The sequence below is a fragment of the Colobus angolensis genome, unplaced genomic scaffold (assembly GCF_000951035.1).
Source record: "Colobus angolensis palliatus isolate OR3802 unplaced genomic scaffold, Cang.pa_1.0 Scaffold121, whole genome shotgun sequence".
Classification (NCBI taxonomy): Eukaryota; Metazoa; Chordata; class Mammalia; order Primates; family Cercopithecidae; genus Colobus; species Colobus angolensis.
This window is the reverse complement of record NW_012113253.1, coordinates 7,779,974-7,798,076: the sequence shown is the minus strand read 5'-3', so window position 1 is coordinate 7,798,076 and position 18,103 is coordinate 7,779,974. Positions and strand designations below refer to the sequence as shown.

Sequence of the window (18,103 nt, the reverse complement as noted above, 5' to 3'; positions counted from 1 at the left end):
CCACTGTACCAAAAAAAAAAAAAAGAAAAAGAAAAAAAAGGAGTAAAATGAGGGATCTTTGTTGTGATGGAACTGGTTCAGTATCTTGACTGTGGTGGTGGATACACAAACTTAAACGTGATAAAATACATGTAACTAAATACACTGCACAGAAATAACTAGAAGTAAATCAGGAAATTTGAGTGAGATTGGTAGATTGTATCTATGCCAATATCCTGGTTCTGATATTGTTCTATAACTTGTGCAAAATGGCACCACTGAGACATACAGTGAGAAGGGTACATAGGATCTCCGAATTATTTCTTACAACTGCATGTGAATCTACCATTACCTCTATAAAACTTTCATTTTAAAAATTTCTAGAAGTTTCTAGTTCCCTTTGAAAGCAGCAACAATCAAGTTTTATCAATGCATGTCTTTTATAAATACTAAATATTTCCTTTTGCCTGGAAATTTAGGGGAGTTTTCAGAGCTGGCAATAAAATTTAAGTAATAACTGTAACTGAGATTGCAATTAAGTTTCAAGATACTCTATAAAATTGTGCAGGATTTTAAGAGTCAAGGAGTTCCCTCCATTTTTGGACTTGTTGGTCCCTTAGTACCATACTCTTTTTTTTTTTTTTTGAGACAGTCTCGCTTTGTTGCCAAGGCTAGAGTGCAGTGGTGTGATCTCGGCTCACTGGAATCTCCACCTCCCAGGTTCAAGCTATTCTCCTGTCTCAGCCTCCTGAGTAGCTGGGACTACAGGTGCCCACCATCACGCCCGACTAATTTTTTGCATTTTTAGTAGAGACAGGATTTCACCATGTTAGCCAGGATGGTCTCGATTTCCTGACCTCATGATCTGACCGACTCAGCCTCCCAAGTACCACATACTCTTTAAACACATCTTAAATTCCATCTTATTTCTGAAAGACCAATTATCTAACTACCATTCTCTATCACACACATGTTCAAACAGGACTGAATTAAAGGCAATGTATAATCAGCAATGGGTCATTTAACAAAGCTTCATTTCCCTGAGCTTTTTTATTTTTATTTTTATTTTTTTTTTTGAGACGGAGTCTCGCTCTGCCACCCAGGCTGGAGTGCAGTGGCCAGATCTCAGCTCACTGCAAGCTCCGCCTCCCGGGTTTAGGCCATTCTCCTGCCTCAGCCTCCCGAGTAGCTGGGACTACACACCCGCCACCACGCCCGGCTAGTTTTTTGTTTTTTTTGTTTTTTTAGTAGAGACGGGGTTTCACCGTGTTAGCCAGGATGGTCTCGATCTCCTGACCTCATGATCCGCCCGCCTCGGCCTCCCAAAGTGCTGGGATTACAGGCTTGAGCCACCGCGCCCGGCCTCATTTCCCCGAGCTTTAAAATTCCCAAGACAGCTTATTCATTGCAGTCCCAGATAAAGAAAAAAGACCTCATTTTTTAAAATCAAAGTTATAATCTAAAGTATCTATACACTAAAGTGTAGTCTTTGTTTTAAAACAATAATGTCAGTGAAAAGGAAATGGCATTCTCTTCCAAACTTTTTCTCTGCCTACCTTTTATTGAAGGAAGGAAGAAGGAAAGAGGAGGGGCAGAATGGGGAAATCTGTGTATGCAGGAGACAATGCCAAAACTATTTTCTGAAGTTGGTTACAATTTACAAAGGCAGCAAAGAGGTTTTAGCATGGCCAGTTCAAATTCTACTTCCACCACTTATTATTTGTGTGATTTTAAGTAAATTACATAATCTCCCTACAACTAAGTTTTCTCGTACATAAAACAGGCATTCACTTTAGTTTGGCTTAGCCTCAGTATTCAGCCAAAATAATCTTCAGCTTTGGCCTTGGTCTTTAGAATGCCAAATAAGCAAATGGCTGCTTTGATGACATTTCTCATAGCCCTGCACTTGTGCTTAACTACTGACCACGTGATCATACAAGTGACTATCATTTCTACATAATATAAATAATGTATGTTATTAGGACTGAATATTAATATCTGAATACTCAAAATAAATATTGGTTGGCACTTTAGACATAACTTAACAATACAAATACTTTATATGGTGAAATTTTACTGGCTAACTTAAATGTCCAGTATGTTGCAAGAGTAAAATGCTATAATCTTTGTGATGACTGTAAAAGCCAAATTTAGGTACATGCTTAACTTTCAAATAATTAAATAGGAAAACAATTTACAGCTAATATGAACCCTGAGAATGCTTTACCTATATAAATTCAGGAAGAATACATCGTTTCTGAGCAAATAATATTTATAAAAATACACAAGGCAGATTAATAGAAATTCAGTTACATATAATTCCAACCTTTGTAGAAGGCTGCTCAATATACTAGTATTCACAGCACTACACAAACTTTTAAGAACTGACCTAATTTTTAATGATTTAAGTAAAAAAAAAAATTAATGAATTAAGTTTAAAAAAAAAAAGTGCTTCTTCTTGACAAGAATTAAAAGCAGAACAATCAATATTGCCCTTTAAAAATTTCATGACAAGTTCCAAAATCTGGTACAATTTCCATAAAAACATGAAGGGGTTTGGCGAGAAAACTGTGAACCTAAAGCATATTTTCTTCTCAATTTTTTCCTTTTATTTCTAACTCTGTTCAGATCTTCTCGATAATTAAACTTCAAAACAGCTTCATGAATTGCTTTCAGATGATAATTCCTTACAGTTCTGAGTCTAGAGACTTAAGCGCATCGAAACTGGCTGCTTATAGAGAACAAGATTTTTGAGATTTATCCAAACTTCATACCAAATACAGTGTTCCTCCTATAAAACACATTACTATAAAACTTTCTCTTGAATTATATGAATAGTGTTGATGTTAAAGTGAACATCTATTTAGAATTTTTAAAATAGACAGTATAAAATATATATATACACACACGGTGTATTTATCAGGAGCAAACTAATAGCTGGTAGTGTAGGGGAAATTACCAATCCTGCATTATCATGTCAAACATTCAATATTTGATTGCCAGTTTTTTTTTTTTTAAGACAAGAGTCTCACTCTGCCACCCAGGCTGGAGCACAGTAGCACAATCTTGGCTCGCTGCAACCTCCACCTCCCAGGTTCAAGTGATTCTCATGCCTCAGCCTCCCAAGTAACTGGGATTACAAGCGTGAGCCACCAGATCTGGCCAATTTTTGTATTTTTATTTCATTTTTTATTTACTTTTGAGATGGAGTCTCGCTGTTGCCCAGGCTGGAGTGCAGTGGCACAATCTCGGCTCACTGCAACGTCTGCCTCCCAGGTTCAAGCTCCCAAGTAGCTGGGATTACAGGTGCGCATCACCACGCTTGGCTAATTTTTTTCTATCTTTAGTAGACATGCGGTTTTGCCATGTTGGCTAGGCTGATCTCAAACTCCTGACCTCAAGTGATCTGTCCGCCTCAGCCTCCCAAGGTGCTGGAATTGCAAGTGTGAGCCACCACACCCAGCCTCAATTTTTTGTATTTTTAGTAGGGATGGGGTTTTGCCATGTTGGCCAGCTAGTCTCCAACTCCTGGCCTCATCTGCTGGCCTTGGCCTCCCAAAGTGCTGGGATTACAGGTGTGAACCACCACTCCTGGCTTCACTGTTTAATTTTTCATAACTCCAATCTCTTAAGATAGCTATCTTAGAGCACTTTATCTCTATACTCCCTATGATTACTTAAAATCGTAATTCCTCCACTTTGATAATGAAGCTGAAGTTAAAAGAAATAAAGTGAATTGGCCAGTCATTGAGGGGCAGGGCTGGATTTGAACAAATCTCCATTCAGTGCCCCGCCCTTGATTGCTAGTTTTTAAAAATTAAATAAAAATTTCCATTTATTCTTGTATCCCATAAGTTCATCATACTATGATGGAGATATCTGACTTTGGCCACCTGACATTTGGTCAAAATATATCCCCAAAACTAGGAAATAATAAATAAGAGTTGTGAGATTAAAATAAGATTATACATATGTAGTGTTTGTGTGTCTGTGAAGAGAGATGGGGAGAGGAGAGAGGAAGACAGGAGAGGTAGGGTTACGGGGTACAGCGAAAAGGAGAGTTTAGTTCACGGCACATTATGTGTAGTCAAATGTTAAAGTACCAACATTTTATGCTGCTACTCAGTATTTTTTAAATGGAAAAGCTAAGATGTCCTTCCCCTAGAACTAAACATTCAAGTCTACTGAATTTACACAAATTCCAAAGAAAAACAGGATTACTTTAATAATATGACCAAACGTTTTCATAAATGTATAATCTGATGACAAAAGTTTGAGCAGTTTGTTTAGTAGTTTTTTCTTACACTAACACTCATTGAGTGCTTCCTACAGAGGTGTTTCACATTCATATGTATTCAATCCTAACCATAACAGTATTAGGCAAGTTCTGTAATATATCAAGAAATTAAATGTACCTAGCATTCACACATTTTGAAAATAGCCTGTCAGGCCTCTTGAAGATGACTTTCCTTTTGTGGGAGTTGAATTTATTTTCCATTGAAAAATAACTCTTAAATTATAATGGAAGCAAATGGTAAAACTAAATTAAATACAAAACCCTTGCTTTACAGAAAATTCCAGGAGTCTCTCTGCTCTGGTATAATAAGTGATATTTGGAAAAAGAACAGACTCAATAGAAGGTCTCAGAAATAACTGAACACCTCTGGCTCAAACAGCACCCAAACCTTAGTTTGGTGGTTAGCTCCACTTCTTTCTATAGTCCATTATTTAATTCAAGCCTCACTTTCCTTCTCTAGCCTTCAGCTGAAGGTCTCTAGCTACTGTACTTGAAATGCTTAACCTAGGAGTGGATGGACAGGAAGAAAGTGGGGAAGACAGGAAGGGGCTGAAACAGCAGTCTCTCCAGAAGTATCTTCTGTTCACTGCATTGTTAACAGGTGATCCACACTAAGAACTCAGTGGTCAAGTTAGGAAAATGCCAAGTAAAATTAAAGAAGTTTTTGTTTTCTATTATAGGATTTGCTAAAAGAATTTTTAACATACCAATGTTCAGTACATAGTATGCAGTATTTTCTTAATTTATTTAAATTAAGTCATTTACAATATCTCCTGGGAGAATTTCATAGTACTAACGTTTTACAAATTATACTATTGATAACATCAAGCAAGTAGGGATACCAGCTAGGGTGATATATTCTACCTGGAGCAAATTCCTTGTAAGGAACAAGTAAGAAGAAAAAAAACATACCTAAAACGAAATGTGATCCTAAGAAAGACATGACAGTCTCAATAAATATTTTGATTAAAAAATGACACTGTCTCTCATGTCACTTCTGTAGATTAAAAGAGAATGAAGAAGTATCTGTAAGTCCAAAATAATTTTTTAAAGCATAAAGCTTTTAACATATCTTTAAATAACTTTCTTTTATCTTTAAAGTAAGAACAGAAAGAAAATATAATCAGAAATACCAAAATTATTTGATCCAGTTAAGGGGAACAGTCAAGTTTTATATCAGAATCAAGAGGCTCATGATTCTATTTTTAACGTTTTGATTATTCCAGTGAAAAAGGAATAACTTACTTAAGATACTTGAGAGAAGGTCTAGACAAAGTGAGGCTCATCTCCTGGTTCCCTTTTCTAGGATTTGCATCCTGCAGACAGGATGCGTTCTGTTCTGTTTTCCACTACATGCTGCACGAGAGGCCTTCAGTTGTTCTGAGGCCTGCATGCCTGAGACTAATTGGGGAAGTCTGTCCAACTTAGGGATGAAGTGCTAGCAAGCCATTTTGGCTGCATATCCAAAGCCACATTCTTTAGTCAACTAATTAGAGAAAGCTGACATGTCTCCTGGGTCATATGTTAACATGGTCTTGAATGAGGGTGGAGGGGAAGCATGTTATTTTTATTGACTCATTAAAACACCACCAAAAATCTTAGTATCAATTAACAATGTTTGGTACAGGATACAGGTTGAGCATCCCTAGTCAAAAAATTCAAAATGTGAAATGCTTAAAGTTTATTACATTGTCAGAAGACACAGATAATGTGATTTTTAAACTTCAAAGAACTACCCACATAGTATACTGAATTATTTAGTGTTAAAATATACCTGGATTAATTTTATGGTTAGGAAGAATAAATTAAAAATAGCACTCTCAGTTCAAGCTATTAACTCTTAGAATATGCTTATGTATGTGTGTTCTAACACATATAATTTATCACTAGTCATGAATTACAACTTCCCCTGAAATGTAGTTTATTCATTATGGCTCTTTATACCCCAAATCTGTTTTCTAAGTCCCATGTACTTATTTTCTCTGGATAAAATCTAAGTAGGATCTGTGGTCTCCGCAAAATTTGTAAAAGGCCAGTCTACAAAAGCATTTCCAGCATGTCAAAAGATGGTCATGGTATAGCTAAAACACATCTTTGTAGGATGAGAATGAGAGTTACACAGACATTAATTAGAATTCTAAAAATACATGTTATTTAGTCCCTAAGCCTATGGCCCTATTTTTTTTTTAATCCATTAAGAACAATATTCTCCACCAGAGTAAGTTATCATTGAAAGCCATTTAAATGTCATAGCAAACCAGCTTGAAGCTTGCAAAGCCAATTACAGTTGATTACATTACCCAAAAGTATATGAGTTATGCTAGTGGCATACAGTCAGGCTGGTTCATTGAACAATTTTTTTACTGAGCATGAGGTTAGCCTGTGGTTCCAAAAGCAAAAAGGAACTTTTCTGGAGGATCACTGGGAGGCTCACAGACAATAAATCATTAATTACGTCCCAGTATAATAAATGTTCTTGTATATTCAAAGCTCCCCAGCAAAGTGAGAAGCACTCACATGGGATGACAGGGATAATGTGTGCTGGTAGCAGGGTGGCCTCAGCCAACTGAAACAGGTGATAGAAACCAAAACAACAACTTTTTGCTGTCTGCCTAGACAATATACAAACTAGGACTCCAAGGCAGAAGGTAATCAGATATTTTTATTCAAGGCAGCTTCTATGCTTCTCCTCCTTGCACCCTGGGATCCCTCCCCCAATTTTTCTCCTTAACTATGGCTGTATTTTTCTCTGAACCTGTGAGGACTGGCATGTTCTAGAAGCTGTCTAGCGAGACTCACTCTGGTTAAATCACAGCACTCAAATTTGGCCCTCTGGGCCCCTCCTCAAGTGGGATTTTTAGAAACACCGTCCTTTAAACAAGTGTGATCAGTTCTAGCCCTCAAGAGTGGAAAGAATATTAGGTCAGAAACCCCAAGAGATCTTAAATGGAAATCAGGTCAGGTAGAACTCTTTTCTACTCTGTGGTAAGTACAGTATTTCTCAAGGTGTGTTAAACTGTATGTTTAAGTAAAATTAATGTCAGAGAAAATGGCCATGTTTACAAATAACAAATGCAAAAGAAAAAATTCATAATTTCACATCTAGCATTTCTGGAAAATTTCAAGTGTGTTATATAATAAAAGGGGCCAAATACTACATATATGCCTATGGTCCTGGCACCGTGGCTAAACATTTTTTTTTTTTTATAAAAATCAAATATTCAGAAATTTACCAATATTCCCTATGCCAGATTTAAATAAAAAATGGGGTTTTAATTTTAAAAAAAAAGGGGGGGTCCTCTGTGTGTTTCAAAGGCTTCAGTAAGCTCCAATAGGTCAGGGATTTTTGTCTTGTGTTCATTAATAAATCTCCAGTACCTGGCACATAGGTGCATTAAATATTTGAATGATTATCTGATTTTTTAAAAAAGCAAAACTTTGGAAATAGAGATGAAGAACAGTAAGTAAGAGCAATGACAAGTTTACTGTGTACTAGGAATTTTGCTAGTAATAGCATTAAAGATCTCAGTTAATCCTTATAACATGATAGAATAGGGACTCAAAATCAGGTATTTACAGCTCATAACAAGTAAAGCTAACTTTTAATGAGGGTTTGTATAGTATCCTATGTTTTCAAAGTATACACACAAATTTTATATTATTGGGTGACATTTTCTTCAAAACACAACCACAAAACCTACATCATCAAGTATGTGAAATACGACCATAACAACTTACAGAGCAGTACAAGCCAAGTATAAAACAAAATACACAAAAGTAATCTCTGTGATGTTTTTTCCTCTCTCCTTTATGGGTAAGACTACTGACAACCAATAACACCAAAAAATTAATGTATAGCCAAATTAATCAAGGACAATTATTTGTTAAACTTACATAACAATCATGTGGTTGCTTTCATAGTAAGAGTCTAGTAAAGCAAATGTTTCTATTATTTTATGATATTTTATGCTTGAGTTAACATTTGAATTATCGTCTCTAAAATATTAATACTGAGCCATTTTACTTTTTAACAATGAAGTCTCAATGAGAAGAAAATGTGCCAAAATATTCCAAAGTATGAGTTTCTGAAAAAAATTTTTATTAAGAAATATATATAAAAGGGTTTATAAAGGATAGTAAAATAAATACTCCTGTATGTACCACACAAGTTAAGAACATTATCAGTAGGATGATTATTAACTCACAATCTAAATTGGAACACTTAAGAAATGTAGTGCTATTAAAAATTATGCCAGTATACTAAGCATGAACTGGAAATCAGAACCTTTATTATCAGTGGCTTCAGAAGTAACCTGGTTACCCCCTGAAGTTCACATCCCCTCTTACTACTCTCAAGAGGTAACCAATAAACTAAATATATTTATTCTACTGTTAATGAACTTTTTTTTTTGTTTTGCTTTGTTATTGTGGAACATCCTTATACAAATCTCCTGGTACACAAGTAAAGATTTTCTCTACAGTACTGATCTAGGAGTTGAAATTCTCAGTTATATAATAAATGTGCGTTCAATTTTAATACACAATGTGGCAGTAGGTTAGCTAATCATTCACCTATATTTTCTTTTGATTTTTTCCTTTTATTTATATAACCTACACCTCTGTAATCTGTTTTGATTTTAACATATGTGGTGACAATCTAATGTTTTCCCCCTCAAATAACTAATTCTATATGTTGAATAATCAATCCTTTTCCAGTTGGTTTGGCATGCTTCCCCTAAAGTCAATTCTTATACAAATTATAATTTGCTTTAGCCCTACCTACTACGTTCAATTAGGTTGCTAATGTTAACTATATATTATGATGACATTATCAACCAACCCAGGACAAGATAATATATAGCAATTAAGTGACCAGAAGGTTTGTGCCCCTGGATTTATTGTCTTAATATTTCCTGGCCAAAGGCTGTGACAACTTAAGTCTCCTTTTCCTTTGTTTTATCATTGTCAGATCTTTTTTTTTTAAGACAGGGCTTTGCTCTGTTGCCTAGGCTGGAGTACAGTGGCGCAATCACGGCTCACTGCAGCCTCAACCTCCTGGGTTCAAGTTATCTTCCCACCCTGGCCTCCCAAAGTGTTGGGATTACAGGCATGAGCCACCACGCCCAGTCGCAGATTTTTTTTAAGCTATTAAAAATTTAGAGGAATATATGAAGCACCTCTTGCACCCTGGGGTTCTATGAAGGATACACAGAAAAACCACACACTTTCTGTAGATGAAACATAAGAGACATATTCCTCAGTATTTGAACTCTTGCTATGGGAGTATTTGTTATAACAACTCACAAAAAGTTTTTTTAAAACTAAAATTTGCTATCCTACTTGAAATCTACTCTAATTTCAAGAGTATAACTTGCATTTGTGCACCAGTGGAAACACACACTTGCACCTGTGAAAACGTTATGTGGGGGTCGGTTCACAGGATCAAGAGCGATTCAATCACATCCAAGCTGTTTTTCTGTCAGAATACTGTCTTCTTCTCAAGTTATTTAAAGCTACTGTTCATTATTTCTATTTTCTTCCCACCTTTTTCTTGAAAATTTAGCCCTGCATACATCCCAGAGTTTGCTTCTGCCATTACACCTGGAAACACAGCTAACCTTGGCCCAGTTTAGAGAGCATTCATAACATATTTTGTTGTTTATCTATATTACAGTATAAGTTCCCTGTAGTATAGGACAGCATAATTCAAATCTGATAATGAATAATATCTGAACCCTACATACAATTAATTCATAAAATATTAATAAGGTAATTTAAAAATATTGTATACTACACAGAAATCCTTGGTGGATGGTAAAGTGCTAGTGATACCTGGGAAAACTGGGATTTGCACAGGCAGGAAACACTACTTTTCTCATTTAAAATTATGGAATGTAGGTTAGATGCGAACTGAAAATTCACTACTCAAGAAACTTTTAAATAGTGGATTTGATTCAGGTAACGAGTCTTGAAATTGTAATTTGATAAATGAAACTCACATCCCAGTCTTGCCTCTGAGATTATACCCAGATAATCTCGGAAGTTCTGGATTTCCCCAAACGTTACTTATAATCTGTGGTTTACTAATAGTATGCTACATATCACATTAATTGTTTGTGGCTTTTACTATTCTTGAATAGTATATGACTACTGTTTCCCTAATTCTGACAACTGTACGCAATAAATGCTCTATAAACAGGAGCTGCTCATCAACATAATAATCAAATATATACACAAAATTATTTTGTTTTAAATGTTGAGAATGCGGTATGTGTTAATTCAAAAACTTGAGGCAAATCAAATATTACATAACCCCTAGAACTTGAAACTAGCAAATGCTTATGTATATCAACATGAACACATCATACTGTGGCACATGCTGAGGTAGGTACCTTTCAAAAGGGCCATTTATCTCTCATGAGAAACATGTCAACAAAGAGAAAAAATAAGGAAGAGGGTCATTTGAGTTTATGACCACAAATAACCTCCTCTTCACAAACAATGCTCATCATTTCATCTGTTTTTCCAAAATGAAAATTCTCCAAATGGATGAGAAAACCAATTTTGTATACAACTAGATCCTGAACTCTACCACCTTACCCTTTTCTTCTAAAACTGCTCAGTGAATATGTAATGCAGAGACAATATAGAAATGAGTAAGGCAGGATCACTGCCTTTAACACCTAGCATAGTGCCTGATACATGGTGTGCATTCAACATGCCTGTTGAATGAATTCTCCAGCACGTAAAAATTTTTCTTTTGAGTAACAGCAAATTATTTTATCCACAGAGAAAAAAATTAACTCAAGAAAAATCAAACAATATCTTCTTACCCACAATCTGGAGCTGGACACCACCTGCAATCGGGATCTGCAACAAGCCACCGTCTAAGCATAAATTCTTCGTATTTTTCCATCAAGACATCATCACTTAATATCAAGCGAATATCATGGGGATTAAACCGTTCAGTACATTCTGGGCAACTAATATTAACTCTACTTTCAGAGATTTCTATCCTTAAATATTGTCGTAAGCAATCCACACAAGATCTATGATGACAAGTCATTATATCAGGAAATCTGTCTTTAGAATGCCGCAAAAGGCACAAAGGGCACTCTATGAAGTCTCCAATTTGTTTGCTGATGGAAGTTAATCCATTGTCAGAAGAGGTATTTGTAGAGAAAATGGAGTTCTTATCAGTACACATTTCAGAATGTATACTTTCAATACTTGCAATTCCATCCACCCCGCCATTTAGCTCCCTTGATTTACGTTTGCTATCTTTTTTCCTCCGAAACAGGGAGCCTATTGAAATTCTTCTTTTCTTGGGTGCCTTTTTGACTGAAGGCAAGCTCACAGATGAAGCAGAGGACTGAAGATCTCGATCTGAACCCATTTGCCGATGTAAACTCATGTCTAAAATGCTTGTTAGAATTGAGTCAGGGTCAGTGTTTACACACAGCCCTTCATTATATTTAGAGATAAAACCTATTTCTTGTTCTTGTATTCAGAGTAAGTCATGATGTAAGAATATTCTACTTGGTTCTTTCAGAGAATTCTTCGAAAGTTCGATTTACAGAAGACTGTTATCACAGATGTTCTGAAAAATAAAAAATAAAAAAATCAAGATCATTTAATTATGTTCTTAGTTTGTATATTTTCATAAATATCAAATTTCAAACAAGTATGTTCCTTAACCGTTAGTAGCTGTTTTTTTTTTTAAATAAGGCCAATTTATTAAATAGTCTATAAGAAACTACAAGACTAACGCTGAAATAACAAAAAGGGCATACTTTAATCTAAAAGATTCTAGATTTGAGCTGACCTAATTATTCTTAAAATCTTAGAAAAAAACTTTTGGTCATTATCACTCTGACTTCAATGATTTCTCACCGCCTTTAGCAGGTCTTTCTGTTGTTGTTTATAACTGACAATCAAGTATACATGCAAATACAAAGGGCTAAGAATAGCTTACACAATCTTGCAGAACAAAGTGGGGAAAGGGCTCTAACGCCGCTAGATATAATGACTTATTATAAGGTTACAGTAATCAGATAGCGTGCTATGCCACAAGGATGAATACAAAGACCAGTGGAACAGAAAGCAGTCCAGAAAAAGTCCCATATAGGCCGGGCGCCGTGGCTCACGCCTGTAATCCCAGCACTTTGGGAGGCCAAGACGGGCGGATCACGAGGTCAGGAGATTGAGATCATCCTGGCTAACACGGTGAAACTCCATCTCTGTTAAAAATACAAAAAATTAGCTGGGCATGGTGGCGGGTCCCTGTAGTCCCAGCTACTCAGAAGTATTCTCCTGAGGCAGGAGAATGGCATGAACCCGGGAGGCAGAGCTTGCAGTGAGCCGCGATTGTGTCACTGCACTCTAGCCTGGGCAACAGCGTGAGACTCCATCTCAAAAATAAATAAATAAATAAAATAAAATAAAATGAAAGTCCTACATACACACACACACACGAGACTTGATTTATGACAAACGTGGTGTTGCTAAGGACTGAGAATAAATGGCCTTTAAAAAAAGAAAAGTACTATGTCTACCGGTTATCCACCTGAGAAAAGAAAGGAAACTTGATGGATGGATGGCTCGTCCATATGTGAAAATCAATTACAAATGGTTTACAGATCTAAATGTAAAGCTTCTAGGAGATAAGAGAAGAGACTATTTCAATGGAAAAATTCTTAAACAGAACATACAAGAATACCAACCATAAAATAAAAGACTGATAAATTGGACTAGAATAAAATCAACAGACAGTATTAAGAGTATGGGAGAAGACTTTTGCCACATATAACTAATAAAGGCACAGTGCCGAGACTATGTAAAGAATGCTTACAAATCAATAAGAAAACGTACACAATCCAATAGAAAAATAGGCAGGGGCATTTCACAAAAGCATATGAAAAGTGCTCAACATCATCAGTCATCAGGAAAAAACACATTAATGCCCCATTCAGAGACTACAACACACCTAATAGGATGGCTAAAATTAAAAGACTGTCATTTCCAAGTGTTAGCAAGGATGTGGAGGAATAGGAACTCTCTTACACTACTGGTGGGAGTATAAAATGGCACAACTACTTTGGAAAACTGTTTAACAATATCTATAAAATTGGCACACAGAGATAACCTATTACCCAACAATTTTATTTCCAGAAAGGAACGAATAAGAAAAATGACATACTTAACAATGCTCACAACAGCATTAGTAATAATATTCAGAATATTGGAAACAACCATATTTTTATCAGCAGTAGAATGAATACATAAATTGTGGTATATTCACACTCTAAAGCAACGAAACAATGAAAAGGAACAAAATACTGCTACACACAAGACAGGACTCTCATACAAAAGTGTATGTGGCATAATTCTATTTATATAAAGTTCCAAACAGAGAGAATTAATGTACAATGTTAGGAGTCAGGATTGTGGCTACATTTTGTGGTGAGGCACAAAGGGAACTTCTTTTTTTTTTTTTTTTGAGACTGAGTCTGGCTCTGTTGCCCAGGCTGGAGTGCAATGGCCCATTCCCGGCTCACTGCAACCTCCACCTTCCGGGTTCAAGCAATTCTCCTGCCTCAGCTGGGATTACAGGCATGTGCCACCATGCCTGGCTAATTTTTGTATTTTTAGTAGAGACAAGGTTTCACCATGTTGGTCAGGCTGGCCTCAAACTCCTGACCTCAAGCGATCCGCCCTCCTTGGCCTCCCAAAGTGCTGGCATTACAGACGTCAGACACAATGCCCCAACTTTCTTAATATGTGCAGTATGCATAGTGTTTACAAAGGTATGTTCACTTTGTGATACATATATGACCCAGAAACTCATGATTAATGTGCCTTTTTCTATGTGTTTTTTTCCTCCTATGGCTTACCTCATAATTAACATGTTTTCTGGAAAAACATTTCACTCAAACAAACTTCACTCATATTCCTCAGTTTATATTTTCCCTCACACAGGATAGATAAGGAACAGAGAGCTCAATCTATACAAATATAGTTATGCATCACTTAATGATGGCGATACATTCTGAGAAATGTGTCATTAGGTGATTTTGTTGTGTGATCAGAGCGCAATTACACGAACGTAGATGTTATAGCCTATTACACACCTAGGGTATACTGTATAGATTATTGCTCCTAGGCTACAAACCTGTACAGTATATTACTGTAGTGAATACTGGAGGCATTTGCAACACAATGGTATCTGTGTACCTAAACATAGAAAAGGAATGTTTCATTCCTTTGGCTCTCCAATATCCTGCCAGTGCCTCACATTGAGTAAATCCAACCAGAAGCCAACTGCCTCTAAGGCAGTCCTTCTAGTCAACCTCCTGAGGGGGGCACAGAGCAGGGTAGAGAAGGGTGAATGAGAGTAGATCTGGACATGCAAACAAAAAACATCCAGTGTTGTATGTATAAAGAAGAGAACTTGGGAGTCAAAAGACCTGGCTCAGCTATTTTTTGTTATCATATCCTAGATAAGATACATTCCTGAATCAGTGATCAGGACCACAAAATATGGATACCACTCACCTCAAATAGATGTTCTAAGAATAATGTGAAATTGACACGTGTTAAACATGCCTAACAAACCTGGCACCGTACTAAATGTTAGCTGAAATGGAATGTAACGTAACTTAGTGCTTTACAAAATGTGTACCTTACAGCAAGTGCTTAATACGAAATGAATGAATGATGCTTCTCAGTTGCTATTACTTCGTGATCCTTAAGCCATACAGCCTTACTACATCCAGTTTTTTAACTGTGGAAAGACAAGAACCTTTTGCCTTCAGAAGTGCTTCAGGATTCGTAAAACATGTTAAGTATCCTGACACTACAACTTCAAGAATTATACATTTACAATATCCCACCAATAAACATCTTCTAACCACAAACACTTCAGCAGGATCGAACAGCCACCTATGTGCCTAAATGATTTACACATCATTAGACAGGTATTCTGGAAATGAAGGTAGGGCAAAAAGTTTGCATACATAGAAAACACTTACTCTCCAAGGGGAAAATCTACTACATGGTCAAATAACAGTTTTTGCTTCTGTTATTCAGCTAAAATTAGGTTTCTTCGGTCACTTCTCAAACAGCTTAAAATATGGAGAAAATCCAGTAATTTCGTGCTGATGGTCAAAATATTAAATCTAAGAGCAGTGTATCTATGTCTTCCAATTTTAATTCGTTTTTTAGATGTCTGACATCCAGATGTATGGTACTTCTAAAATAAGCATGCAATAAAAGCAGCATGTGACAATATTTACTAGCAGTGTTGAAGAGAACCGAAAGAGGAGTCTTTTTTTTTTTTTTTTTTTTTTTTTAAGTAAAGACGGAATAGGTACACAGAATTCCCAGCAGAGTTTCTACTGATCACTAACTTGGTGACTACAGAAGCTTGAAGCTATTCTATACTCAAGTTAAAGTGTCAATAAAGACGACAAATAAAAAAGACTATTTTAAATGCGTTCTGTATTACAAAATAATAACAGGCTATTAAACTTCAGCATATGCTTATGCTGAGAAGACGAAAGAAGATGAAGAATAAAGAAAACAAATTTAAATTTAATGGCTATGTATTTGTATGTGAGATTGGAAATCCACGAGGAACATTTGCTTTGATGGGAAATATATTTTTAGTATTTTCTCACTACAACTCATTTACATTTCACTTTCTGTGAACTAGGCACATGTTCATATCCTGCTGCAGCACTTTTCCTTACTGATGTGTAAGACATAGTTCTATTTAATAAAGAGACTTGCTATCATGTGGGTGTGTGTGTGTGTGTATGTATAAATTGTATTTGACTATATGGCAATTTTCCAATGCAGATATTTCAAAAGTTTTTAATGTGCTCAGATTCACATATCTTTATGACTTTTGACTTCTACATCAGCCTTAGAAAAGCCTTGCCCACTCTAAGATTGTATTTTTAAAATTCCTTCACATGTTTTCTACTGGTAATTTCATAGTTTATGAATAAGTCGAGATCAAAATTTGTTTTCTAAATGGCAAGCCAGTTACCTCAACACTAGTTACTGAATAATGATCTTTCCTCCACGCCCCACCCCCTACATACACACTGATTTAATTTTCTAATTTCTTATTTTTTATTTTTGAGACAGGGTCTCACTCTGCTGCCCAGGCTGGAGTGTAGGGGCACGAGATCACTACAACCTTCACCTACCAGGTTCAAGTGATTTTTGTGCCTCAGCCTCAAGAGTAGCTGGGACTACAGGCGTGCACCACCATCCCCGGCTAATTTTTGTATTTTTAAAGTAACAATGCAGTTTTGCCATACTGGCCAGGCTGGTCTCTAACTCCTGTCCTCAAGTAATCTGTCCAGCTCAGCCTCCCAAAGTGCTGGAATTATAGATGTGAGCCACCGCGCCCAGCCAACACACTGATTCAACAAGTCACTTCCTGGTATAAGAATCTACTATCTAGGTGGTATGGACTTCTAAAATAATCCCTTGAAATGGAATACCAAAACGTTTTGTTCCAATTTGTACTGCAACTCGCCAGAAAGGTTATTTCCCTGAATTCTCACCAGCATCCTTTTTAAGAGTTTTTTTTTTTTTGAGTAGCAAAAAATACATAATTTCCATTTCTTTGATTGCCAAACAATTTAAACATTTGTTCACATGCACTGTCCTCTTCCCTACTTCTATGTTTTATTTGCTAACATTTTATGCCCATTTTTACACTGGAATATTAATGCTCCTCTTTGATTTTAAACAATATTTACTTTCTCTAAATACTTGTCCTTCAATTTTGTGATGTTTTGAAGTACAGTTATCTAAGTTTTTAATTTAGTAACATCTAACAAGGTCTTTTATAAATTTTTCCATTGCTCTACAGGCTTACAAAGTCTTCTTTTGGAGGATGAAACCTAATTGTTACATATTTACTTTCTGGTATTTTTCATTCTTCCTTGTGCAGCGGTGCCCAAACTTTTTGGCACCAGGATCAATTTCACAGAAGACAATTTTTCCACAGATGGAGGTGGGGAGTGGGAGCGGGGATGGTTTCATCAGGCATTATATTCTCATAAGGAGTGTGTGACCTAGATCCCTCGAGTGCAGTTCACAACACTCCTATGAGAAATGAATGCTGCCACTGATCTGACAGGAAGCAGAGCTCAGACAATAATGCTCATGGCTGTTTGCCTCCTGCTGTGTGGCCCAGTTCCTAACAGGCCACACACCATGGCCCAAGGGTTGGGGAGCCCTGTTCTTGTGGATCCACTTTTCACCTGGTGTCATGTATCTTCAGCCTCAAGAACTTCCATTAGCATTTTTTGCTATGCAGGTCTCCTAGCAATGAATTCCTTCAACTTTCATCTGGAAAAAAAAAAAAAGTTATTTCACCTTCACTTTTTATGGATATTTTTGCTGAATACAGAACTCCAGGTTGATATCTTTATCCTTTCAGGACTTTAAATAGGTTATTACATTGTCTTCTGGCCTCCACTGTTTCTGACAAGTCATCTTTCCTGATATTTTAATTCCCCTGTATAGAATGTGCCTTTTTTTCCTTTGCTTGCATTCAACATTGTTTTCTATCTTAGATGTTCAGCAGTTTGATAAAGATGTGCCTAGATGTGGTTTTCCTTATATCTATCGTGCTTGGGGTTCAACTGAACTTGTTGAATCAATCTCTCTCTCTCTCTCTTTCTCTCTCTCTCTTCCCCCCCGCCCCCCACTCCTGGAATTCTAATTATTTGTATGTTAGTTTGATTTCTGTCCCTGGAGCAACTGAGGCACTATTCTTTTTTGTAATCTTTTCTTCTTCATTTG

General features: G+C 36.3%; 1 protein-coding gene across 3 annotated transcripts in view; it reads right to left on the bottom strand.

The window, feature by feature from the left end:
* The window catches only part of RNF19A (ring finger protein 19A, RBR E3 ubiquitin protein ligase), a 79,776-nt gene that overhangs the window by 20,716 nt on the left and 40,957 nt on the right, over window positions 1–18,103 (bottom strand). For all 3 annotated transcript variants that reach the window (XM_011931655.1, XM_011931666.1, XM_011931673.1), the window contains one exon: window positions 11,110–11,876. In XM_011931655.1, the coding sequence (XP_011787045.1) occupies window positions 11,110–11,690 (581 nt within the window). In that variant the 5' untranslated portion in view covers window positions 11,691–11,876. The remainder of the gene's footprint in view (window positions 1–11,109; window positions 11,877–18,103) is intronic.